Here is a 26,604-nt window from a genome sequence, read left to right on the forward strand (position 1 = left end):
AATTAGTGCATATTTAATTATGAGGCTCAAAATTATGATAAATGTGGGCTCACTACATGCAAGCAGCAGACCACGATTGTCCTTTTATTCTAATTCTAACAGTTTGATAATCTATTAAATGTTAACAGTGTAATTAATAAACTAATTATGAACCTCTTGAGATGCACCATCTCGTTTTCAAAGGAGTCCTTGAAGCAATAAGAGGTGCCTTTGCAATCAATAGTCCAATAAGTTGCACAGATGACTCAAATATTGCACAGGTGAAGAGAAAATACACTGAATGAGTCACATGTTGAAGCACTGGAGCCTCCAAACCGTCATGTTTACTTGGCTGAGGATACAGACTGGAGGAACAGTCAGTGGGCTTTACTGATGAGGCCAGAAGAGTTAAGAGGAGGTAACACCTGCACACTTGTTCCACACCACTAACGTTTAGGAAAAACATCTCAATCCTTCACCCGTAATTACACATCATGCTCACCAAGAGCTGCTGACCATCCAAACCCCCCAAGGAGTAAATACTATAATATAATAATATAAATATGAATATATTAATACTATATGAATAAATACTATACTATATTTATATAAATTTACTATATAAATAAATAAATAAATAAATACTATAATATAATAATATAAATATTAATCCAATAAAGTACATGAAAATAGCAAAACAAAAAGGCACGCTTCAATAAAACAAACTGAACTATTTCGCAGTCAGGACCGGAAGCGGGGTGTTTTATTTTGAAAGCACCCACCGGAAGTGTGTCTTTTAATTCCGGCCGCCTTGACGTCGTTCGGTTCTTCTTCGGCTGTAGCGTGAACTTCACGAGCCAAACTCCGGACCGCCGAGTGTGAGGAGATAATGAGACAGTTTGGGCGGTGGACCGCAGGGAAAGAAGACATGTCCGGCTGCTCGAAAGTTCACCCGAGTTTCAGACAAGCGGCCATTAAAACTGGCCGGTTTCTTCCCCTCTGAGGCCGAATCGAGCTAGTTAGTCGGACCGAACAAGAGACAACTTCTGCCCGAGCGTCGGTCGTACCTGGAGCGGGGAGACGAACACGGAGGTCGGCGCCTATTTTAACGTAAAAACACAACAAGTTCTACATTTTCCACACTTGGAGGAGCGGTTGTTTGTGTCGGCACCATGCTCAAGCTCTGCCTACGGAGAGCTCTTCGGCCGGCTTTACTGAAGTTACCAGCGGCGGGGATCGCTCCGGGGCTGCCGGGGATCGGGCGACACACGCCGGTCTGCTGGATGGGCACACACGGGAGAAACGAGCCCAGGGAGCCGCTCAACTCCCCCACGAGAGCCAAAGAGTTTATTTACCGCCTCCAGCCGAAGGAGAGGACGTGTTTACTGAAGGAGCTGCAGAGCTTCGAGTCCATAGCCATTGCTCAAGGTAAGAGAGCCAACAGAGCAGGTCAAAGGTGAGAATGAATGACAGGTGAGGTCAGGTGCACCTGTGCTTCTGTTTCAAGCTGTTAATACAAGCGCAGGTCCAAACTATTGTCCTAAAGGATGATTCTGGTATTTTTAAACCTGGGTCCTGTCTTCACATGTTTTGGTAGGTTCATCAGAAACACAGTGGCTGTACCGTAATCCTTTCCAGATCACAGTAGGTCCACTAAAAGAGCTTGTTTGATCCACTGACAGGCTCAGAGTGTTATTCTAAGTGTGTGACAGCATCATGGAAAGGATCCCTACAGAGAGAGACCTGGAAGATCCTTTTGGTTTAACCACAAACAGCTGTTTGCACACACACCAGACTACATTCACAAAAACAGGGATTTTAGCTCACAGGACACAGGGGTTGCCATGCTAGTTCCTGTGACTCTGGTGTTTTAACACATTAGTTAGTATCCGAACAAAGTCTTTTAAAACACCAAAGTCACACAATTACATAAACAAAATAACTTATCAAGTCAGCAGTTGACCCACAACTTACATGTTCTGTGAGGTAGAATTACGGGTTTTGTCAAAGGAGTCTGGTGGCCTTGAAGAGAGTGATATAACTGCTGTTTCTGATTAAACAAAAAGAACCTCACTTTTTAGTGGACGTGCTTTGACCAGATGCAGTTGCCGCAAAGCATTTTGTTGCAGCCATTGCAGCCCGTTTAGTGGCTGCAGACTGATACCAACTTCAACACTTATGTAAAAATAGGTCTCAGATTTTAAAATACCAGAATTATACATTAAGGGAAGTGAGTCAGAGATGGCCACCAGATCATGTGCTGCTGATGAGTCGACAACAACACTGGTGACACCCAGTTAGGATTTGGCTGCATTCTGACTGTAGTTTAACATTTTGATCATTTTGCCTTTCTTGGGTTTATTTTTTTTATTTATTCTTGTTATTTATTATTTATTTATTCTCAACATCAAGTGTTACCACAGCATCCACTGTTCTGCTGTTTACTTATCAGCTGATCAGCAGTGATTTGTGATGTATCATGATCCCAGCTGAGATGATGAAGTGAGCAGTATTTCAAAGACACAAACTAATATTTATGGGACGTCATAGTTGACTGATTCCATAGTAGTAATGATTTTTTATTGTTCTCGCAGTTTTAAACCCCCCATATTTGAAATGCGGCTCCAGAAAGCTTTAAAAACATCATGTAATGGAAAATGCTTCAATTTAAATGTTATGTTTTCAAGCTTTGGAATAGACCAGAAGAAGAAAAGTATTCCTTGGAGAAGTGCTTGATTTTCTACATAATCTGGTGTTTCATCTGCACAGTCAGCCGAACCAGACATCTTTGAATATTAGAAATGCAACGATCCTGTCATCGCATCTGTCTGTGTGGCGGCACACAGGGAGGGCTGTGGGTGTAAGGGGACTTTTTTATTTACAGTAACAGTTTATACGTGCTGGTAAAGGCTTTGAGAGTCTGGACATTTGTGGTTTAGGTTGGTTTTGGAGCAGGTTTAGTCTAATAATTAGTCAGGGAGTGTGTGTGTGTAGGTTTCCTCTTCTGAGTCACCAGAGGGTATTTTCTGTTTGCTTGAGAGGAAAAAGAAAATAGTCTGAAAGTGAATCTAAACCAGAGTGACTCATCTGAGGACTGAAATAGTAAAATCAGCTGAGCACAAAGATCTGATTAACGTCCTCAGAGCGTCTTTGGGATTCTCTGATTCTTGCCAACGGCCTGTAAATTCAGAATTCAAGAGTCATTTTGGACTTCATAGTGTTTTTCAGCTTGGATGAAGTGTTGTGGGAGACCAGAGAGAGACCGTAGAGGACTGCAGGGCAGGGACGATCTTCTCCTGGTTCAATAGTATCACGACACTCGGCCCATTCATTCATGTGTTTTCATTTCTAAGTATTTTGATTCAATATTTGGATTTATTGTGATTTTTGGTGACCATCAGGAAAAGGTGAGCCGGACAGTCGTATGAGCCCACATTGATCACATGTCGCATCACTGCAGAGAGAAGTGTACAACAGAGCAAATGTTAAAATACAAACTTTTTGAAGTGAACTTTAACTTCCCCATGCATGTGTCCCTGCTGGGGTTCGCTAACATGAAGCTTTGTGTGAACTGCTGAGTGGTTTATTCAGTGTCTTCAGTTTAATCCAGTGGGGGCAGGTAATTGGCGAGTTTCTCTGCGTCAGTTCTGCTGAGTGTTCCAGAGCGGCAAACAGCATCACTTACACCGGAGAACATGGAAGTGCCCGCTAAAGCAAAGCAAATGAAGTGGGAATAAGAGGCGAGAGAGGGAGACATCTGCCCTGAAGTCTCTTCCTCTCTGGGTGGGTGGGGGGTCGAGGTATAAACTGAGAGTGAGAGTGAGAGAGAGAGAGTTATCGAGCTGTGAGCGCAGCATTTGTGTTTAAATCTTTGGATTCAAAAAGTGAAGTATGTACAGTACAGTGTGAACATCATTCGTCTCTCTTGCAGTGGATACGACTTCACGTTACATTAAAAGCAGTAACAGTCACAATACATAAGTGAATCGATTTCTTTTTTGCTGACAAAGATGAGGCTGATGAAGTCCACCACATCTGAATATATGACAACAAAGCTGCACATGAATGACATTTTTATACAAAGATGGACTCCAGTTGTGTTGTACTTGAGTGTCAGATATATTCGGGGGGAAAACAAAAAGCCAGCCCCGTGTTAAAAGAGTTGGATGTCATTGAAATTGTAATAAAATAATGAAAAAAGCCAAACACAGTGCGGCATGTGGAGCCTGGATTCTGCTCAGCAGGTGCTCGGTGTTTCACGGTGCGTTTACTGTCCTCCTCGCCTCTGCAGTACCCCCCCCGTCCTCCCCCCGTCCTCCCCCCGTCCTCCCCCCGTCCTCCCCCTTCTGCTCCGATAATGCTGAAATGATAAAATGCTGACACGCTGCCAAGACTTTAAAGAGTCTCAGTTGTGCGTTCAGAGCGGCTCCTCTTCACTCTGTAGTGCAACACCCTGCTCTCATTAGCACCCAGCACCCAAACTGCTTTTTCAGGCCATTATGTAAGATGATGTGCAAGCTGATTTTTAGGAAATTGTTTCCCTTTTCTGGCTGTTAATCCACCCGTCTACCACGCAACAGCTTTCTATTCCGCCTCTGATACACTGAAATGGATTTAGGAAAGCATTGGCAGCACTGCGGCTCCTCTGCTTCCACACAAAGCGCCACTTTTCTTGCCGTCAAAGACCCAGTTTGAGTCCACACCCATTTCTTTACAGAGACGGTTGTGTAAGAGACTTGATGGAGGAGTGTGTCCGTCACGCTCTCTGCACAGGTGTGGAAGGGTGCAAACCAGGCTGATCCATTAAAGATCTTTATTATTGAAGTATGTTCTGAAACTGGGAACTAGCCATAGAAATAATTGATGCATGAAAAGATGGAAAGTGTTTGTGAGAATCATTTCGTGGCCTTTGGATGTGAGACTGTCTTCCTCCTCCTCCTCCTCCTCCTCTTCAGCAGTGCTGCTGTGGAAATGACAGCTAATCGTCACAGCCAGTGTCCAGATGCTTTCGGTCCCTTGAAAGTTTTAAAGGTCACAAAAATGTGTTTGTGTTGTCTTTTCTTTTTTTCCATCCCGTGGAAGCAGCTGAGCGCTTTGAGCTCCTCTGGAGAGATTCTGACCCAGACAGAGTCTCTGTCCTCTCTGTGGAGGCATGATTCATTATCCTCCTTATTTCCATAGACTTTCATGAACATGTTTCTTTTTCAAACACAGATAACCTTTTTAGAGGTAAAATTAAAGAGACAGATTAATATTCATATTTATATTATTGGTGAGTTGCAAGAAAAAATTATTCACGTAAGTTTTCTATTTTCTGATTTATTTATTTTTAAGTAATTTTTTAACGCCTCAGTCGATAAAGTTCTAGAAAATCAGATTGTTGAACTCTAATGTGACGTCATATTCTTAAAAAAAAAAAACGAACAAAGCCAAAATGAGAAAATAGAAGATGTGGCGTGTGGTCCAGGACCTGTCGGGACTCGACCTGCACCCTCACATTTTAAACCCTGAACACGTGGATTTAAACGCCCCCCTCCATCGCTGCGCTCGCCGAGCTGGGCGCTCCGCTGTGTGACGCACTCTTCGGTTTACACCATCACCCCAGAGGAAGAGTCTCTCTTTCCCCCTGTTGACGCTGTTAGATGCCACTTTGTTTTTACTGGCATTTCCTTTTTCACCGTTAATGAATATGAATGCCTACGTTACTGTAAAACCTCATCCACTCCTTCAGCTTCTTATCGACACGTACGTAGCAGGAAATCAGGCCAGAGAACCATGGCTAAGACACATTACTGAAGTCTGGGACTTTTTGGAGGAAGTGAGGTGTTGACCAGGAAACCAAGTCATCCAGATGCTCTGAGACTGGCTCCAGTTTTGTACATGTAGTCAAGACACACTCCATACCTCCTCTGAAGTAAAAGACATGTGTGCATATCGTGCCAGGACTGGAATCAAAAGAGGAGAGAGAGAAAATATCTCACTGATGCTCGAGAGCCAGATAACCTTCAGTGCTAGTGTCACTCCCTCTTCAAACATCAGAACAATGATTACTAATCAAGTTAAAGCGAACAGTTACCAAGTCACTGGAGCACATGGGTCCACCTTTCTCTGCTTTCCTGCCTTAACCTGACTCCTCTCACTGACTTGATTTCTTCTGTGTATGCAAACACAGTCAAAAGTGAGTAAGTGGAAACACGTGTGGGCTCTTTAGTGTATTTTTAGGTGGGACCATGCGGCCCAGAGCAGCCCCGCTCTTCCTGCAGCACTGTCCATCATGTTAATTAGTCGGCTCAGCACAGGACTGTGCTTGGCTGTGAAAGTGGTCACTAATAAGCTCAACTCCGAGCCCCCACCACACACCCCCCCTTTAGTGCAACTACTAATGAGCTGAGAGCCATCGAAGGACAGGAGGGGATATGGAAGTATTTGTTGTTGAGCTGTGAAAGACTTTCAGCCCAGTGAGTCTGATGCTGAGCGAAGCTGCAGGCTCATTAAAACATTACATCTACATTTCAGACGTTTAGCAGACGCTCTGAACTCGAGGAGGCTCGTGTTGAGCGGAGGAGCAGAGAAAATGTGAGGCCACACGCATTTCAGATTGTGTGCCGTGCTGTAAATGCCCATAATGTGACTTGTGAAACACAGGTGGAGCTTAAAGACGGGGGGTGTAACACTGGAGAAACTAGAAAGAGTAGAAGGTATCCACTCGAAAAACATCCAACGCTGCTCCCCCACAATACAGGAGTGTGCACAAGTCCGCTGTACTGACACAGTCCGGCCAGCACAGCTCCACCTTACTTCAACTGTGGTGCTTTAAAGAGTTAACTTGTCCCACAATAACATAAATAAACTAACTAGTGGAGGCGGCAGCAGCAGACCAGCAGCTCCTGTGTTCTGCGGGGTAAAATTCCTGTTTTTGTGAATGTAGTCTGGTGGCTTTGAAGAGAACAGAAAGGAGCGTACAGGTCTGTCTCTGTAAGGATCCTCTCCATGATGTCTTCAGACATTTAGAATACAAATCTGAGTCTGGCCCAGGTAAAGTTACAGTTATCCCCTTAAAGGACTCAGACTTGTTATGATTAATCTAGAAAAATCTGACTATCCACTAATTTTATAGTCACCTGTAACGTAAAGTTCTTGAGGTGAGCTCCTTGCAGCAGGTAAACTTAATGCATCCTCTTGAAATGATGACTCTTTTTTTTTTTAATGTTGCACAAGTAGGCAGAACTAAAGAGTTAAGTTTACTATTATTGGATTAGTTTTCATGTCATGAAACTGAAACAGTCTGTGCAGTGATGATATACCAGAGATCCTAATGACTAAATCCCACCAGATGCATCTATATCCATATCAGCTAGTGACACTTTAAGGTCATCTGTCGGTTCTTTTTTTAACAATATTTACTCCCAAAAATTCACCTTTTTATTCCCCCAGAAATGATTGTCACTAGAAGTGGAAATCCTTGAGACTGAAGAGCCACTGGTTGGAACTCGGTCACATTTTCCATGTTGTCTGAAGCATGAAAAGTGATTTTAAATGAGTTTCAAGAGGCCACTTAGCTACTTAAACCTTCCTGTGCATAAACAACCTCCACAAGCTTCCCTTGAGTCAGCTGTGCAGTGTGCAGCTCGTTTCGCAGGACTGCACCAAGACCTTGAGAGTGATTTCTGAATCCTGAAGAGACAAAAACATAAATATTAAAATGTTGATATAGTCTATCAGCTCTGTATTTACCACTGAACCTCTCTTGTTTCCTTGGGCTGTTCCATCATTTCATCCAGACCTACTTATTCCTGTCATGCTAATGGTGTGAGATTGTTATTCAGAGGTCTTTTTTTTGTTCCAGGCGGACAGGATGTCTCGCAGAGTCCAATTAAAATGCACCATAAAAATGTGAATCAGAGGCTACTGGTGTCAGTTTGACAGAGAGGAAGCTGCAGTGATGTAGATAATAGCGGTGTTTTTTAACGGCCCTCGTCTCACTGTTGAGATTAAATTGGCTCCTCAAATAATGGGAGCTTAATCCAGCAGATATTTTGTGTTTCAAACACTTTTCCAAGTCACAGCGAAGCAGGCGGGCTGAGTGAAAGCCCGGTCCTGCACATCAATGACCTAATACATGCTGTTTGTCATGATTATCTGAAATCACCGGCCTCTGAAATTGAAAACGTGGTCTTCCAGAAATTAAATTCTTAAATCCTCGTGTCTGTTTGTGCAGCTGCAGCTCCGTGTTGTTACTGTACAGCAGCTGTGAGCTTCCCTGAACGGGGATCTGATGCTTCTCTTCTCAGTGGGAACACACTCTGCAGAATCGTGAGGTTTCTAGTGTTCTCTCCAATCCAAATATAGGTTTAGCTTTTAACATTTCCAATTAACCAAAATTGCAAACAGCGGAAACTCAAAGATCTGTTCTGATTGATTGTTGGCTGAGAGAAGAGGACACAGAGTTTAATTGCTGCTGCCTAATTAATGTTGACGACCTGTAGCTGGAAGGATGGAAGTACACTTTCTCATTTAGCATCGATGTTGACTAGATAAACACTCACTTGCAGTTTTAGTTCTGAGAGCAGACACTCAGAGGACTCATTAATCAGAAAACTCTCTCTACTTTTGCCTTTTTTATAGAAAGAACCTTAGTTAGTTACAGCCAGGACACAAAATCAGCTCCAGCCACCAGCCAAGTGCTGGTAGATCTGTTTCACTCACAAGCTAGAAAAGGAAACACGTCAGAGGTCCGAGTGGCTGCTGGAAGCCTGACAGTCACAAGCCTTTTGGTCAGTACACAAAAATATTAATTTTGCACCCTGCCTGCAGCTGAAAAGCCTGCAGCACGATGTTTTCCAATTCCTCTACCGCCACAAATGATTATAACATCCGGCCGATGACGTCGGAGCTTATTGAATGCCGATATTTTGCCAGCTCGGAGCCAGATCCAACATGTCGGCCATCAAAACCCTTCTGAAGTGCTGTTGTTGTTATCTGCTGCAGTGAGAGTCTGAAGGGACCCGTTCCTCATCAGTGTGTCTAAACATTGGGCAGATGGCGAGTCCCTTCAAACAAAAGGAAACTCCTCAGGAGAGCAGTGTGCCAGTTTATAATGAGAAGATTAAAATAGTCTTATTTCAGATAACATGCTGTGGCTTCACCTTTCAGCTTCTTGGATTGTTGTCGCTCGGGACGGGACGCAGCGAGCTGACATTTACATCATGGTAATACAATGCTGCTTTTTACAATGAGTCCGTCACCTCTGCACGCTCCACCGTGGCTTATAATTAACCACTGAACATGTGACACACCCAGGGAACCGGCATGCCGATCGGGCTGCTGGTGGGCTCCTCCTCACCTGTTTCACTGAGCACTTCAGCCCTTCCACCACGACAGAAGCTCTCCTCTGCTAGTGCCGCTTCAGCCGGAGCAAAAACTCCCTTCACGCTCTTTTTGCTTAAAAAATGCAACTGTTGCGTAACTTGAAGTACTGCTAGGTCCAGATTCTGCACACGCTTGCCTTTTTTTACTTCCCAGTCAGTTGAAAGGAAGAATTTTTTGGCATGAAAATGACATTGGCCTGCTGAAAATGCTGTTACAGGGTAGAGACCCTCATATTCTGCTAGAATCCTGAAGTCCAGCTGAAATTAAACTGCTTTGTGTGTGTGTGTGTGTGTGTGTGTGTTCTTCTCTGTGGATCACTTGTGCTGTGATCTCCTTTTTAGAAAACACCAGAAGCAGAATGCTGTCAGGTTTCTGTCTACATAGCTGGAGACCTTATTTTGGCCATTTTTTAGTTTGGCCCACGTCTGATCCACCAACATGGAGGAGGTGGGGTTAATGATTGATACTGCATATCCAGATGTTCTGGCTTCTCTTTTAGGGAGCCGTCATGTCGTCCATCTTGTCTATATTCTTATCTTTTATGTCACGGCTCAGGAGCGGCGAGAAAATCTGCCTGAACTAAATATTAAACTAACTTTGAGCAGGAAAAAAACCATCATATGCCGACAGTAATCTGTTCCCCTCTGTCACTGACACACCTGTGTGAGTCCAGCACTAATCACTGTAATTATTAATTATCGTTATTTCCAGATTGTAGAACACAGACTGTTCAGTAATATGTGGGTGCACAGATGTTGTTGAGACCACTTAGGTAAGATAGTAAGACACTTTGAGGCTTCAGACCGAGACTAAACTGATGCATGAGTTTTCATTTGATATGAGAAATAAAGTAGGACGATGGCGCCAAACTTGTGCTGATATAATAATCACTGTGTGGTTGGAGGGAAAAGGATTTATCAGGGTGGCCGTGGGTCCTTAAAAAGCCTTATAATTTCTTAAATTCACATTAAGGGTCTTAAAAAGTCTTAAATTCTGTCGTTTTGCAGTGTATGTACTTACTCAGAAGAGTCGACCTGTATTCTCACATTTGATGCTTATTTCATTGCAAAATTCACCTAAAAATTGTATTAAAAAGTCTATAAAAAGGGTTAAATGTAACTTGCTGAAACATGCAGACAGCCTGTTAACAGTTGTTGAACGTGTTCTTCTTTGCATGGAGTGCTGCTGCTTTGTCTTTTCCTTTCAGGTTTGTTGTGCGCCTCGGTGCAGAGAACATCTCCCACCAGTGACAATAATAGATGCCTGAAATTAATTCAGACAAATAGTACAATTCTACAGGGGATTAATTAGTGGGAAGATGATGCTTCCCCGTGCTGTAGCTGTGGGTTTTTCTTTTGTTTGCTTGCATTCAGATTGTGCTGAGTGCAGCTCTGTGTATTGTGGCGACAGCTAGCTAATTTCAGATGGAAGTTTGGGGCCGGATGAAGAAGACGGTGATAGACATTGTCAGTTTGTGAACTTGTGCAGCTCAGTGTTGTGAAAAAAAAGAACTGCAGACTACAAACGGATGAAGACGCAGACTAAAACATTATATAGCTAGAAAACTAATACATTCAGTCAGGGATTTGCAAGGATTTAGATTGTATGAAATGCTGTCAAACCCGACCATAGAGTGCTTTTCATAGTCTCTCTCTCTCTGTCAGCGTTTGTCTGATTCTTTATGGATTTATTATGCATTCATATGGCCATGAGTCAGTTTCTCCAGAAGTAGAGCTGATATCTGTGATCCACATACGACCGCGGGGTCCTGTGGGACAGACCGTCGCAGCAGGATCCGCTTTTTAGACAGAAATAGAAGAATTATTAACAGATAATTTGTGTCTGACTCAAAGATTTGGTTTAATCAGTAAAACGAGACGACGTTTTTAAAGGTGCTATACAAAGTGTAAGTCACATGTAAGTTAAACTCCTCAATGAGCCTCTTTCCAGAGAGTCTGTATGTGATCACATGACCAAAACAAGAGGGAAAGTGTACCTTTACATTTATAACAGAGGTTTGAGCTGTTCTTTCCGTCCTATGGAAGGATTTAAATTCTGTTTTCGGTAAGATCCCGTGGCAAATCTAGATCCAGTCTGCAGAACTAAATGCTGCCCCTAGATCGTGCTCCCACAGCGGCTTCAGGGAGTCATAAGATAAAGAGTCAGAACAGTAATAGAACATCGATATTGTGGATTATTCCTTTAAGAGATTTGGCTGAGACCTTTGAAACAGTCTTTATGGAGAATGTTATGATGGTCTCATTTCATTAACTGACCCCGTACGGTCAGTGTGGAGGCTGAGGCTTGTGTTTCCCCTCCCTGTATCTATAATATATAAACTAAAGTAGATCCCGTGGCCACACAGAGCGCAGCGTGTACGTTCAGTCGTCCTCCCTGCTGCGCCAACACACCTCAGGAACCTGTCAGTCACCGGTCGTGGTGGAGGGGAGCTTGAGGAGTGCCGAGAGCGAGGCGGTTGTTTCCTCTAAGATCTGAGACGGATGAACAATCTGTCGAAGAGGTGGCACCTGGGAAGAGGAGCCGTTTGACTGGCACATAAATTAGGCCGGTGCTTGAAAACTTAAAGAGCCGCCTCTTTTAAATGTGCGGCTGCGCCTGCAGGTCGACAGCAGCGTGATATCGCTTTTAAACCCAGCAGAAAGTGCTGCCTCATGCAGGGAGATTGAGATGAGTCGTCTCCACATCTCAACGCTGACAATTACAAAAACAGTCAAAGAGAGAGAGAGAGAGAGGGGGAGAGGGAGGAGGGTGAAGAAGAAGAAGAAAGAGTGAGCTGTGGAGAAATGTGCTGCAAAACCAGACTCTAAACTTTGACCATGATTTCAGCTAAATGGCTGTTTTTACTCCACATTTTGGTGTTTGTGCACATGAAGTTATTCAGTGATCAGCTCCCTTGTTGTGCCTGTTGGTTTAGGTTTGTAGACCTCCAGGATTTCACCTCTCCGTCACCCTGTTTTTACTGTTTGATGCAACAGTCAGTATCAGAGCTGCAGTGATCAATCGATTAGTCGCCAATTGAGGTTGGTCTGGTTTCCTGTTCGCTGGTCCGGTCCAGTGAAGGAGCCTAACTGGGTTTGATTTTAGATGGACTGGCTGATCCGGCGTTTTTCACTACAAGATATTCAAATTAGAAAATCTTTTTTTAAAATGTTGTTTTACCTTTTTGACCTGTTGCCAACTATTTAATTGATTATCAAAATAGTTGGTGATTCATTTATCAGTTTGATTCATTTTTTCAAGAAAATAAAGTCATAATTTGCTGATTGCGGCCTCTCAAATGTGAAAATTATCTAGTTTCTTTCCTCGTCTGTGACAGCAAACTGAATATATCTGGGTCATGGTGAAAACTTCATTTCATTTTATAGGCCAGCTGGTTGAGAAAGTAATCGCCAGAGTAATGGGTAATGAAAATAATCATTATTTGCAGCCCTTGTCAGCCTGCTCAGTGTGATATTCAGTGCAGGTAAAGCTATGTAGCCTGAAAACACCTCGTCGTCTGCAGAGATGTTAGTCTGCCCCCCCCCCCGTCTGACTCCACCAAGCCAAGATCTGTTTCAGTCTTTCAGACCACAGCAGAGCTAAACGCTGCTTTGAGTTTGAACAAACAAAACAGAAATGCCACTGAATGCCGCTCTTTTGACAACAGCTTAACTTGTGGCACCAGGTTTTCCTCCGGTCACACCGCACAGCTACGTTAATGTTCTTAGTGTTGACCCTGCTGTCTGTTTGCCTGCCCGCAGCCTCAGCGCCGACCTGTCACGTCCTAAAAACCTCTGAATGGAATGAAAATGTCATCGCTCCTGCGGAAGAGTGTGGAAAGTTGACTGTAAAAGCTCCAGGTCATTAAAAAAAAAACCTGCACGGGAGTCACAGATGACACATTTCATAGGTTTGAGATCTGCTCTTCACCTGTTCGGTCCACTTTTGTAAAAACCTGTGCAAAAACACCCCCAAATGTAGATTCAGACCGACCTCCACTCTCCACTGGAAGGGTTTTACCGTCAATCTGCTGGAGCAAAAATGCAGTTTTTGCATTGAGAGGTCTGAAAAGTAAGTGTGCAAACTTGTTAAGCGTAATAAACAGTGATCTGCAAGGAACATGTGCTCCTACGTATCCCACAGGCCACCGCAGCCATGCCAGCTGGACTGCTGCATCAACAGTTGAGCCCAGTTTCCCCCCAGATGATCCTGTCTTTTTTTTTTTTTTTTTTTTGTGCTGATGCAGTGGTCTCAACAGAATGAACGAGGAAGCTGTGTTTTCTGACACGGTGCTTTGAACACAGCATGACGGAGGGACAGTAAACCTGTGATGCTTCTCTCCACAGTAGTTGTATTTCAGTGTGAACCAGCTGCAGTGGTGAAAACTTAACTGCTACGAGCTACTTAATCTTTACTGTAACACAGGTTTTATGTTTATGATACCAAAAAGAAGTAAACAAACTACTTTCACATGATGTGGCCACTTGTTTGATACTCATGGGAGATTTTAATCCTGCCTTTTGTCCATGTGATCATAGATGTTGGTCAGATAGTCCGCAGGTGTTTTAGGTTTGCGTTGGGTTTTGAATATGATCTCTTCAAGTGTTTTAGATTGAATACCTGTCCTCACTGCCTTTATACTCTGATAAAGACTTAATCCATGGTTCATCAGATTTCTTTTTAGCTGCTGATCCACTCCACAGACTGTCTCGACTACTGGCCCCATCCTTGAATCCTTACTTTTATATTACCCCCACTATTGTTCTTGACACATTGCAGCGCTTCCATATATTTTTTTTTTCAAGGCCGAAAGTATATTTGCTCCCTAAATATCCTAGAATTTGGACAAAGGTGTATATCCAACTTTGTGTCAGCATTTTGTTGAAGGCTCTCTCCTGTTTCAGCACGACGGTGCTCCTGTTTGATGGAGTTTAGGTCAGGACAATCACTTTTTCCCACTCCAAACACCCCCAGGATGAGCTGGAACATCTACGACTATGAGCCAAGGCTTGTGAAGCTCTAAACCTGGAGAGTGGAGGCCGATCCAGCTGCAGCTTCACTGCTCAGACCCAGAAGCTGCGTCCACTTCTTTATACATATTTATAGATATAGCATTAAGGCCACACTGGGCAACAACTACGTGCAGGTGGAATACACACATACGTTTGGCCGTAAATTGTGTTAATAGTTTAATTGCACATGTATATGCATCAGCCTCAGTTTCATCAGTGTTGTTCTACCCTCATTAAGTGCAATGCCAGCTTGTATTCACGGCACAGCTCTCAGAAAGTTTCCGTGATGGATTTGATCCGACTGAGTGTCAACATTCATCGCGCCGAATTCCTCCAAAGTGAAGAATCTGCCGTCTGGAGGTCGGACGTGGAAAGCGTGCGTGAGAAGTAACCCGAGGACGGCGGAGTGAAAACAGTGATGAGTGTTCTTCATATCTGTTGGTGCCAAAAGTGACGCTCCTAATTATTTTTAGTCCACTTGAAGATTTGGCATCCAGAGTTTCTAATATAAAGAAGCGTCCAAGTGATGGTTGACGAGCTGCCAGGTTGGCTGCTGGAGCAGGGGAAGCATGTGGCCGGTGGTCGGTGGTAATATCCTCTGTGTGTGTGTGTGTGTGTGTGTGTGTGTGTCTGTCTGTCTGTCTGACAGGACTGTCTGTCTGTCTGTCTTCTGTCATTCTCTGATTTCTCTTCAGTTTAAGCTGGTGCAGCTGTTCACACACTAATTCTGTTGACAGTCAGAACAAACTCTGTCTGACAAACACATTTATAGAAAGATGGATTTATAAGATTTTAGTCGTGATCCACGTTTCAGATCTCCACCATTTTACTATTATACTACTTTATTTTTTCTTTAATAACTATAATCAGGCTTCAAACTGACCTTTTATTTATTAGCAGTTATCAAATAACATCAATGACTAAAGTTAACCATCATGTTTCATCTTTATTTAACTTCTTCTTCTTCTTCTTCTGTGGTGTGTAGTGTGTTCTTCTCTGTTAATCAGCACTCTGACAGCAGACAGATGATGCAGCATCTGTTGATGTCTAATTACACACACACACACACACACAGAGTGATTAAATCAAACCTAAGCGGACGCTGACATACGCGCTGTGTTGGACTCTCTGCAGTCTTTCTGTGCTTTATGAGCTCTTCTGCAGCTACAACTCTTCATCATGTACTTGTCTGACTCCAGATCTGCTGCTATCGCCGCGCTACGCAGTGATGATAATTTTTGCCTGCTTCAGTCAGACCTATTTCTGGACACATTTTCCCAGGAGTCAGAGTGTTTGTACTCACTGCAGTCATTAGGAAGTCAAAATCAGAAAGGGTGAAAATGGGTTATTCCCTCCGTGCGGCCTGATATTTTCAGCAGCACATTTCAAATTAATATTCGTCTTTCAGCAACATGAAAAGTCAGCGGCCCCACGACGCCGTCACTCTCACTTCTCACCAGAAAACTAAAGTCTTGGACGGATGAAGCGGCTCCTTTTCACAAGTAGGGACAATGATGGGACGTCTGGTGTGAGCGGTCTGTCCTGTTAACACAGCTGAGTGAGCTCCACTCAGACCGGAGGAAGCTTTTCTGTCGACTTCACTGCAGAAAATCCTTCCACTGCTGTGAATATTAGGTTTTGTGCAAGCTGAGATTGTCGGTCCAGTGAGGTGACGTCATTAAAGGGATCCTACAGCGATTCAACCAGCTTTCTATCTTATATTGTGGTTAGTATATAGACGGTATATATACAGTCTATGTATTGTTTTTCTATTATTATATTTCTTCTATGATAATAGAAGTGGATGGTTGTGATAACACAGTCTGATTTCTTTTGGTTAAAAGCTTTAAGTGTCACTTTAGCCTCCCAAATGTGTCCCTCAGGTCTGAGGAGTCTTTTCTCTGCATCCTGTGTCGTGTTACTTCACACCTGCCTGACATCATTTAGAAAAGAAGACGTCCCACCCAGCAAGTTCATCGTTTCTACATTAGTTCCCTTCATTTTACCAAGTCCTAAGCTCCTTCAGGTCTGTCATGTGTGGTCTGATAGTAACAGCGTTCATGTTCACCCTCTGAGGACCACGACCAAATCTATTTATTAAGATTAAGATGCACCTTTATTCATCCCCCAAATGGGAAATTCACATTTACACAATGGCTACATCAGAAACTTGAGTTTACAGTGAGAAATTCCAATGAAAAGAAAAATAAATAAATTAACAAATATACAAAATATAATGCAAATATACAAAAAATACAAAATAAAATATGTACAGGAATAAAATATAATATCTTCAGTAGTTTCACTGTAACTTCTGTTCACTGCAGACAGATGATGTTCGACCTCACCTGTTTAAACCACTCGGGAATCGACACTGAGCACATCATTCCTCGATAGAGCGGTCAGAAAAGTTAGCTCGCCAGATCGAATTGTGCTAAATCATCAGCCCGGCTTCTCAGAGAGATGTACCAGCATTTTGGGGAGCGATGGATGTTTAATCATTGTACTGGCAGCTCGTGTGATTACTGTGCCAGAGGTTAATTGTCCAGCTCTGAGATTTAAGCTCTTACTGGACCTGCTCAGCTCTAAAATGGATCCATCATGTTTGGCTGAATTAGTGCTTCATAACTAGAATTAGGCTCCATGTTGGTTTAAAAAGACAGCTGGTCTGTTGCAGTGTTACAACAAAGGCTCCACACTCACCATTTAGTTTGCTAACCAAGTATATGAATGAATATGAATATTTAAATCTGAATAATTAATGATGAACTAAATAAATGATGTATAAACTGATAGAAATGTTGTCAGAGAGCTTGTGAAGACTGAGGCTGACCTGCGTTTGTTTTTGTGTGCATGTGAATGATCGACACATTATCAGAATAAATCATTTCTAATGGATGAAATGAAGCAGCAGTGCAGTGAAGCAGCTCTCATTGAGATTCGGTGGATCTCCATCAGACAGGAATGCTTTTTTCTGTGGGCATTAATCTAAACTGTTTACCTCTCACTCTTCTCGGAAACATAAGAATTATCTTTAAAATGTCAACATTTGTAAATTAGAATTAACGTGAAATGAGTTAAGAACCTGTGTGTTTGTCAGGTGTGGAGTGTGTAAGGGAGCTCTGATCAATTGACCACTGCTGATATTTGCTCTAAATAATTTAATCAGCCTTTAATAAGAAAATGAAGATGACTCAGAACGGCTCCAGAATCTGGACAAAACCTGATTAATACATCTGAGTGGATGCTCAGTGTGCAGGCTGAATATAAATGTACTCTGGGGACCAGCAGGCTGTGAAAGTGTTCAAATGAAGCTTAGTTTGAACACACAGCTACAGAGTTGCACCAAAACTGTGTGGCAACAGGTTGCACCATACAAGCTGGATGGTAAAGTTAACAAATAACTCAGAGTGAAATAGTTCACTGCTCCTTTTGTAAATCTGAGCTGTCTGCAGCAGAGTGGTCTACACGGTCACCTTCAACAACCAGAATGAACTTCCCCTCTTGACTCTCGCCTGGTGATGCTGCCTCTTCCTCCCCTTGATGCCGCACTGTGTTCTGCCTCATACAACTAACCCCAAATGTGATTCCAGCATTAAAGAAGAACATTTTTTACCTGGCTGGTAGGTGCAAAAGCTTTTCCACAGTTGCTGTAATGTAACTGAGCCAGATCTAAGAAGTCTGAAGGGCAGCCACTAGAACCACACACCACAAAAACTGTGAGCGGTGCCCTGATGTGCACGCTGAGCGGCTCCTGCAGGGAGAGCTTGATGGCTGCAGCTGGCAGGGGCACACAGCGGCACCTCAGCCGGATATTAGTGGAGGTGAAACACAGCTGGGGGGTCGCCACATCGTGAAAACAGAAGCAGCAGTAACGACAGTGTGACTGTCTCTGCAGCCGTGTACGCCTGCTCGTCACGTCAGCGGTGACTCCCTGTATTTGCCTGCTCACTGCTCAGGTGTGTCTCTGGAAGAACGAGGGAGAGACACGACGGGGTGACGTGCTGCAAAGGGCCCAGGACACATTCACACCCAGGCTGCTGTAGTGAGGCGCCCCCCAGTTTTATGGTGCTACACTGGAAACTCATTTTAAATGTGCATTAAATTTAGAAGGAAGTTTGTCTAATGTGTCTGAGCCAGCAGGAGCAGTTTAGTTGATCTACAGGTGTCCCCTCTCTTAATACTGTTACTCTGGGAACCTCCACCATCAGAGCAGTGAGTCTGGATACTGACTGTGGGACACGTACGTCTGTGCCCCGGAGCAATACGACTATCCACTGCTGCTTTAGTGCTCAGTATCGATATTAAACTTGAAACCTGAGTTCACAGCAGCCAGATGTTCTGTTGGTTTAAAGAAAGAAGAGAAGAGCAAAGCTGTAGCACCTGAAATATTCCTCATCACTTCCTGGATGGATGTTGTTGCTAAGCGATGCCTCTCACTGAGTGGAATGGCATTTGTTGCCTGGCAACTTCGGCTCATTGAGCATTCCACAAGGAAGCATCAGATCCTCGTGTAACTCCAGCGACACAGATCTCTCCGATGGTCGGGCTCAGCAGGGCCTTTGATTTGAGCACAGCTGGTTTCTTTAGGTAAAAGGGGGGAAGTTCAAAGCTTTTTTCTTCTTCTTCTTCTTTCATACAGCAATAGAAAGTTATTGTGAGCACAGAGAGGGGATGGGACTAGCTACCATCACTCACTCCCATAGCTTTCAGCTCACCAGCTGACATTTTGTCTTTTAGAGCTGCTATTGATAGATAAGTTGTTTGAAAGAAGGGGGAGGAGGGGGAGGAGGAGGGTGAGGAGGGTGAGTTGTTCCTGGTTTGGTTCCTGAAGGAGCTGTTGACTCCTGTCTCCTAAAATAGACGCTGACCTTTACACAGCAACTGTTCACTCAGCGAGGTGAGATTCTGTCCACATCGCTGCTGCCTGCTTGTTTTGAAAGATGACTCTTGCTTCGGGCTTCTTAATGCAGTCACACACACACACACACACACACACACACACACACACACACACTCCACTTATTTCTGTGCTCCTGGCATCTCTGTGATTCTGTTTCTAAAAACTTGTGTGAGACGAGCACAAACGCTCAGAGAGGTCAGAGAGTGAAGGAGTCTGGAGCAGATTAAGCTTTTGTTTTAATTGAGCTCTTCCTGTAATTGGTCTCACATTGGCCCACAATGCACTCTGCTCCAGTGACACACTTCTCTGGAGTCGGCTCCGTGTATCCTCAGGGTGCTCGACACGCCAACTGTAGTCTGCAGCTTCTCCACTTCCCAATTAAAGACGGACATTAGAGCCAAACCAGGAGTGCAACTTACTGAACGTCTTATCGTAACACGAGCACTTTGATTTAGCTCCTAACTTTCCACTTTTACATCCAGGATGTGAGAAGTCTTTGCTAGCTGACTTGTTATAATTTCACTTTTCTATATTTTCATATTCTTAAATCTGCAATAATTCTTTTTTTGACTTGTGAGCAGTGTAAACAAGCTGTGAACACATTTACATTCTAAGTTAATATGACAGAAACATGAGAGATTTCTGTATTTGTGGTTTCCACCCAAACACATGATGTCACCAGCTTAGATGAGTTTTAACTGGACTTTAACCCATCACTGTGATCACAGCTCCTCTCTGACTGTGTCTCTGTGACTAAAACTAAATCTGAAATGGGAACGGAAACAGTTTGATAAATGAAAACATTCATCAAACATGACCACAAGTGAGCAGTTTTAAGATGAAAAGCTTTAAAGGAGGTTCATTAGAAGGAGCTAAGTGGACAGAGAGGTCCACAGTCTGACAGGAAGACCCTGATCTGATCTCTGTTCAGCTCAAGCTGTGACCTGTGGGTGACCAGCTGCATATTAATAAGCAGATTAGATTCTGAGTCACACAAATGAGATATCTCTGGTTCAGAATCGCCTGACCTGATTTTAATTATCTGAAAATCTGGTGCATTTTTAGACATTTAGTCTTCTGGCATTTAGAAACAACACTAATTAAAGGTCAAAGTCTTTAACTGAAACAACACTTCTGGTCAGATTTGAACAGGACGACACATTTTGGCTCTTTAGTGCAGAACTCATTAATGATGTGGCTGATAGAAGTCAGACTTTCTGCTTCACTCACTTTATTTAACAACAACAGACGGAGATGATGAATGGCTCATGCAGCATGCTGTTTCTCTGGCTCTCACAGGTGCTCAGGTGTGTGTTGGTGCTCTTTTCTACCTTTTTTAAAGGTCTTGACATCAAACAACCGGCAGTGATGAAGGTCGACCGTGTCTGGTCCAAAAAGTTGTACTTGAAAAAATCAGAACACCTCAGACTGCGGAGACACAAACCATAAATAAACCCAACTCCCCACAGACGGTTTCGTCACTTCCAGTTTTTGTTCTTATGTCACTCGGATTGAACTCTGATTGGCTCTGCCGCAGATCCAGTGGGCGAAATTGGTTTGGGGTCCAAATCATGCTGACAGTGCAGAAAGTGGAGACACAGCCAGTGCTGAACTATGTGTGTGTGTGGAGGGGGAACACGAGCTGCTGGAAGTTGTTGCGGTGACTGAAAGTGTGAGCCGACGGATGCTGGAGGCGAGTGTGAGGAGTTCAGGTTGAGCAAACGGAGTCTCGTCTCTTTGCTGCTGCTGCAGGAGCTTTAAGTGAAGCGTCAAACGTTAATTAGTGAACTTCTCATGTGCTGTGATGTCTTCTCTCTGCAGAGACCCTGGAGCCCTCGCCGCCGACTGCAGCTCAGATCAGATATGGTGAGAGATTAGACACACACACACACACACACACTTATCCTCTATGTTTTGGAAAGAAATTGCTTAGTGATGTTCCTCCGTCAGCACTTCTACGCTGTCAGCACTTCTGGTTTGAAGACTTTTTAAATAAATACTTTCAGTAGTTGCTCCTTTTTTGCGTTGATGGTGGAAATCAAAGCTGTCTGAGCCACTGACCAGACCACCGTTAGCTTTGTGGTGTTTTCCGGTCAATCATTTCATCAAATCACATTTGGTTCTGTGAAGTCTGAGCATCAGAGGCTCAGTAACCTCATAATCAGACTCCAGATCAGAACCCACGAGGAAGGAGTCATTTTCAAAACAACATTTCCACACAGTGGGACACTGAGGGGCCCAGCAGGGCTCAGATAAAGTAGAACGTGATATTTGTTTACCCCAGACTGCCAAACCAAGAGGACAGATGAATGATGATTATTTTCCAGCATTTTGATATACCAATGTAGTAAACTAATAATAATGATATGAATTAGATTAATAATAGTAAGTAAACTATTTTCTTAGCCTCAGAACATAAAACCTGCTGACTTTAAGAAACTTAAGGACATTTTAATGGGTATATTTTACCCTGTTTTGCATTTTTTACTTATTATTATTGAAATAATATGCTTTTATATTATTATTTTAACCCAAACCATGATCTTTTCCTGAACCTAACCAGCTGATATGTTGGGTCAACTGATAATAATAAAGTAAAGCTGAAATATAGAAGTTACCTGCCACCGTTAGCCGTTCTTTATTCTGTGTAAATAATTCCAATGTTGTCTGTTGGCAGTTTTGTTCCACAACGCGCTCCCCTTCATTGGGTTTGGTTTCCTGGATAATGCCATCATGATTGCAGCGGTGAGTGATGAAGCTGAAGTTTAACTGGAGTTAGAAAACACAGATTTAGTTAAAAATGGAACAGAATCTACATTTTCTTCGTCTCTCCTTCTCGTCTTCTGCTCTCCAGGGAACGCAGATTGAGCTCTCCATCGGGGTCACACTGGGGATCTCCACCATGGCTGGTGAGTGAACGACTGGGGATTCGGACCGTCTGCGTTCGGCCTTCGTCTGAAGTGTTTGAGATCTGCTGATAATATTCAGATGTGTACGGCACATTCAGTCTGGGTATTTACTATAATTTGTTGAGGTTTCAACAAGTCTTTATGGTTACAACTGAGATTTCTCTGATTTCTTTTTAATAGGAATTGTTCCACTAAAATATATAAATACATAACTTACCATGAAAAATGGTGTCATCTTAATATAATCCCCTTTTTATTATTAATTATCTGCAGTGTTGTGTTCAATATTAACAGAACAGAAACCCCGTCTGTGCAAGATCCTTTTTCTTTTTATTGAACTTCAGAGCACATCACAGAAAGAGTCGGCCCAACGCACACATACACAAACATGAGCAGGGAGCCTACGTTTAATGTTTGGATACTAAATTCTGTTCAAAGTAGGAGAGGAAAGGTTTCCAGACTTGAATTGACACCAACCGTAGTGCCAGTAACAACAGAAGGGCTCAGGCACGACACTGTGCATCTCTGAGAGCAAACACTCAGGAGCTACTCCAAATAATGTGAGTCCTGGGTCTGTCTGTGTCCCTTTACTCCAGATATCACAGAATGTTTTAAAAATGGCCGACCAGACGAGTACGAGTCTTGACCAGCGCCAACACAAATGGTACAGAGTGGCTTCGAGCATCTTGTCCAATCCTGGGAACGTCTTTGCAGTTAAAGAAACCCTTCATCATCCTAAAGGAGGAGATGAGTGCGTCCTCTATAAACCATCTTGTCACCGGGCCTATGACCACATGAAGTCCTCACAGGTCTTTCATTCAGGAACACACAGCACATGTAGTGTGTGACCTCGTTATCACTCTTGTACCTCAGGTGAACCACCGGCTGGATGAAACTGCGCTGCAGCTCAGGTGTTGGACGTCGTTGCAGCCTGCTGTCATCACGGCTGCTGTTCTGGGGTCTCGATCGGGGTCTTTATTACGCTGTGAAAACCATAAAGGCACCGGAGCTCATCTTCTCCCTCTCTTCGCCACTAGATTATTCCGTTTCCATGGTTACTTGGCTCCGACGTCCGCCGCAAAGTGCAAATCAGAGGCTCCAGATCAATAGCTCCTCTCTGACGGCTTTATCCATCCAGGCTGTGTATTTGTTCCACCGTCATCCATCCTGCAGAGACGCTCACCTGCATCACACGCCGGTGTCAGAGGTGCTGGTGTCGCTTCTCCATCACCAGGAGTTTTCCTCTGATGGTATCTCAGTTTGAAACAGGACGTCCTGGGTGCCCTCAGCTTCAAGCCTCGCCGCTTTTAATGCCTTCAGAAATCCACTGAAGCCAAAACAAACAGATCCTCAGTTTTAATGGCCACGAACAAACGTATTTTATGCCACATGTCAGCAACTGAAAATCCAGCCTGAATTATTCATTGCTGCCAAGTATTGTTGATGTAGTACATGGAGTGGAGATGTCGAGCTGATTTTGCTGACGGCAGATGGAGAAGGCAGCTGACTGGTGTCTTCCAAAGGTGCTCTTTGATCTGTGAAAACGTTCACACCTCCTCTCCCTCCGACAGACGTTCTCATCTTCTATTTCACTGCTTTGATGTATTGTTCGGACTCCTTTCTCTGCTTTTCATCTTCCCCAGTATGCAGAGATGTATGTGGGCCACTTGGCGCTGTGGGGTTCAGGTATATTCGCTTATTCGTTGCGGTTGTCGTGTGTGTGGGCGAGTATCTGATAAAAGACGATCACAACCTGAGCGTCAGTCAGATTCTACCTGTGTGTTCATTTTCGCCTCACAACTCTTGTGTGAGTTTGACCGGAGCTTCATCATCGACTATATAAGAAGACTGATGTTTAGAAGCCTTGAATTTGCCTTCATACGTGTCGCCATCTTGGTTTTGAAGCCAAAAGGGATGTTCAGTCCACAAAGACCTCCTCTGATTGGTCAGTGAGCAGGTAGCCCCGCCCCCCTCTTCCTGGTGTATCTTCCTCTAAATGGACCATAATTTCCTAAATGAACGTCCTGCTGTGCTGAAGAAGACTGTAAACTAGAGACTGAGAGCAGAAACTGTTCACTGAGCTGATAAATCATTTCCTCATTGACTTCCATCCAATCAGACTCCTGTTTGGAGCCAGTGGAGTCGCCCCCTGCTGGACACTAGAGAGGATGCAGCTTTAAGGCTCTTCAGCATCGGCTGCTACGTCAGTTTGTTTTACACAGGCTATGTGTTTCCTCACATACTTGCATGAATGCAAATTTCTTGCTCAAGCTGAATAATTTCAGTTTCTCTCATCGCTCGGCACAATGCGGCATGTTCTTATGTCTTGTCGTTGACTTTGAGTGTAATTCACACAACACCATAAATTAGCTTTTGGTGTAAACATGCAGTGAGACCGGGACAATCTTACATTTCTCAGAGAAACAAGAGAAGGGGGTAAACAGTGATGTATTTTTGTCTCCATCTCTCTTTGTGTTTCATCACAAAAAGCCAGAAGTTGAAGTGTTTCCCTCTCTGTGATCTTGCAGCTGCAGCGCTGGGGAACCTGGTCTCGGATCTGGCAGGTCTCGGGTAAGCGAGCAGCTTTATTAACTGCGCCCGAGGGTTCAGTGTAATTTTAGCAGCATGTGAAGTCTATTGAAGAGGGTTCAAGGTGCAGCAGGTGTTCGCTGCAGTTTAAAAGCAGAGCAGTGAATGAGTAAACTCAGATTCCTTTGTATTGCTTCTTGTGATCTTTTTTTGTGGTTCAGAATATGAATTTGAATCCACAACAGTTACAATACCTTCTGTTTCCTCCCCGGGCTTTCACACACACTCACTTAGAGTACATTTTGCTGTGTGTTTGTGTGTTTTATCCTCTGGAGAACCAGTTTGTTTTACAGCTTCAAACTGAAGACATTTCTTAAAGTGATGACAGACATGTATGTGCATGTATATGTAGTGGATCTACTGACCCTGCTGGTGCAGATTTACAATCACAAGATTAGGACACCATTAACTGAAGACATGGTATGTTAAATGGTTGATGTCCAGTATAACTACACAAATCTGTGTGTGTGTGTGTGTGTGTGTGTGTGTGTGTGTGTGTGCAGCCTTGCAGGTTATGTGGAGTCTCTGGCTTCCAGACTGGGGATGCAGGTTCCAGATCTGTCGCCCAAACAGGTGGACATGTGGCAGACCAGGCTCAGCTCTCACACTGTGAGCCTTTGATACTCATTTCAATTCATTTTTGTGCATTAAACTTAATTTTTATTATCCACAAAACAGTAGAGGTGACAAACTAAAAGGAGAAGAAAGAGACTCAACAGAGATCCTCAGCAAAGATCCCCACCAGGGTGCCCCACTTTTATTTGTTTGACACGTTTGAAATCTCCTGGAGCAATTAAGAAATGCCATTAACAACACGTAGGAAGGTGTCAGACTACCGGAGCAGGAGGGAAAGTCTGCTGTTGGCAGCGTAGACACATCAGAGAACATCTATAATAAGGAGAATCCACAGACGAAAAAAGAGGCATGGAAAGAGACTGCCAGTGTTTTCCTTGTCACCCCTGAGGAATGCAGAAAGTGGTGTAAGATCAAATCTATCACATCCCATCCAGAGAGAACAGCTTCAAAGGAACCTGTGAGCTGTAACCACCCTGTTCTGAAACCAACATTTGGCCTCAGAAAACACATAACAGCTTGTTTGTTTGCAAGAGTAGTGGATGTGCTTTGAACGTTCCAGCTATTGTCACTCGTTCGCTCGGCTGCCACTACAGAAGTTGCTGTACCTACCAGTCATTTCAAACTTAAAAAGTGTCCAATTAGGCTCCAGGTTTAAAAGTACTGCAGTTATCCTTTAATTAGATCTCCAAAGCTCTCCAAAAGAGCATTTCTAAGTACGAAGGAACGTAATGAATGTGTTTTATCCCAGAGTTTATGAGTGGGATAACAAGTGAAGGATTTGTTCCTCCTCTCCTGCAGGGGAAAGGCATCGGCGTGTCCATCGGCTGTATTCTGGGGATGTTCCCGCTGCTTTTTCTGGGTGACGATGACGAGGAGAAAGAGAAAGACGCACAAGCCGGCAGTGACACGGAGACACACTCCTCCTAAAAAGGCCACCACAGCTAAAGAACACCGTCACACCCACAGGCTGCTGATGTCAACGTTAAAAAAAGAGAAAAGACAAAGTGTTTCCTGCTGGACGTTTCTCTGTCCTCCTGCTCGGGCGGCGTTCACACAGTTTGACTCCCATCACAACTTCCTCGCTTCTTGTGGTGCACCAGGCTGTGGTGTCATCGAGGCGTCTGTTAATTCAACATGTCGCTTTAATTGGAGCTCATTTAAATTCACTCACTGTAGATTTGGACCAGTTCATCGGTCTGTGCGTTCACTTCTGGATTCACCATCAGTCCCACAGTTACACAACACTATCTATTTATGTTGGGAGCTC

At 43.6% G+C, this 26,604-nt stretch overlaps 1 protein-coding gene across 1 annotated transcript; it reads left to right on the top strand.

Annotated features, from left to right (window-relative positions):
• The first annotated feature begins 893 nt into the window (after positions 1-893).
• Positions 894-26,604, top strand: tmem65 (transmembrane protein 65). Its single transcript, XM_070846840.1, has 7 exons — positions 894-1,407; positions 21,085-21,129; positions 21,941-22,008; positions 22,118-22,172; positions 24,701-24,743; positions 25,265-25,370; positions 26,136-26,604. The coding sequence occupies exons 1-7, from the start codon at positions 1,152-1,154 to the stop codon at positions 26,262-26,264; spliced, it is 702 nt and encodes a 233-aa protein (XP_070702941.1). The 5' UTR covers positions 894-1,151; the 3' UTR covers positions 26,265-26,604.

This window comes from Pempheris klunzingeri, chromosome 16 (assembly GCF_042242105.1).
Source record: "Pempheris klunzingeri isolate RE-2024b chromosome 16, fPemKlu1.hap1, whole genome shotgun sequence".
In the NCBI taxonomy this organism is placed as follows: domain Eukaryota; kingdom Metazoa; phylum Chordata; class Actinopteri; order Acropomatiformes; family Pempheridae; genus Pempheris; species Pempheris klunzingeri.

Coding starts and splice junctions, on each gene's coding strand:
- tmem65 (XM_070846840.1), top strand. CDS start 1,152: ATGCTCAAGCTCTGCCTACGGAGAGCTCTTCGGCCGGCTTTACTGAAG. Junction 21,130..21,940: donor TGCAGCTCAGATCAGATATG/GTGAGAGATTAG, acceptor GTCTGTTGGCAG/TTTTGTTCCACAACGCGCTC. Junction 22,009..22,117: donor ATGCCATCATGATTGCAGCG/GTGAGTGATGAA, acceptor TCTGCTCTCCAG/GGAACGCAGATTGAGCTCTC.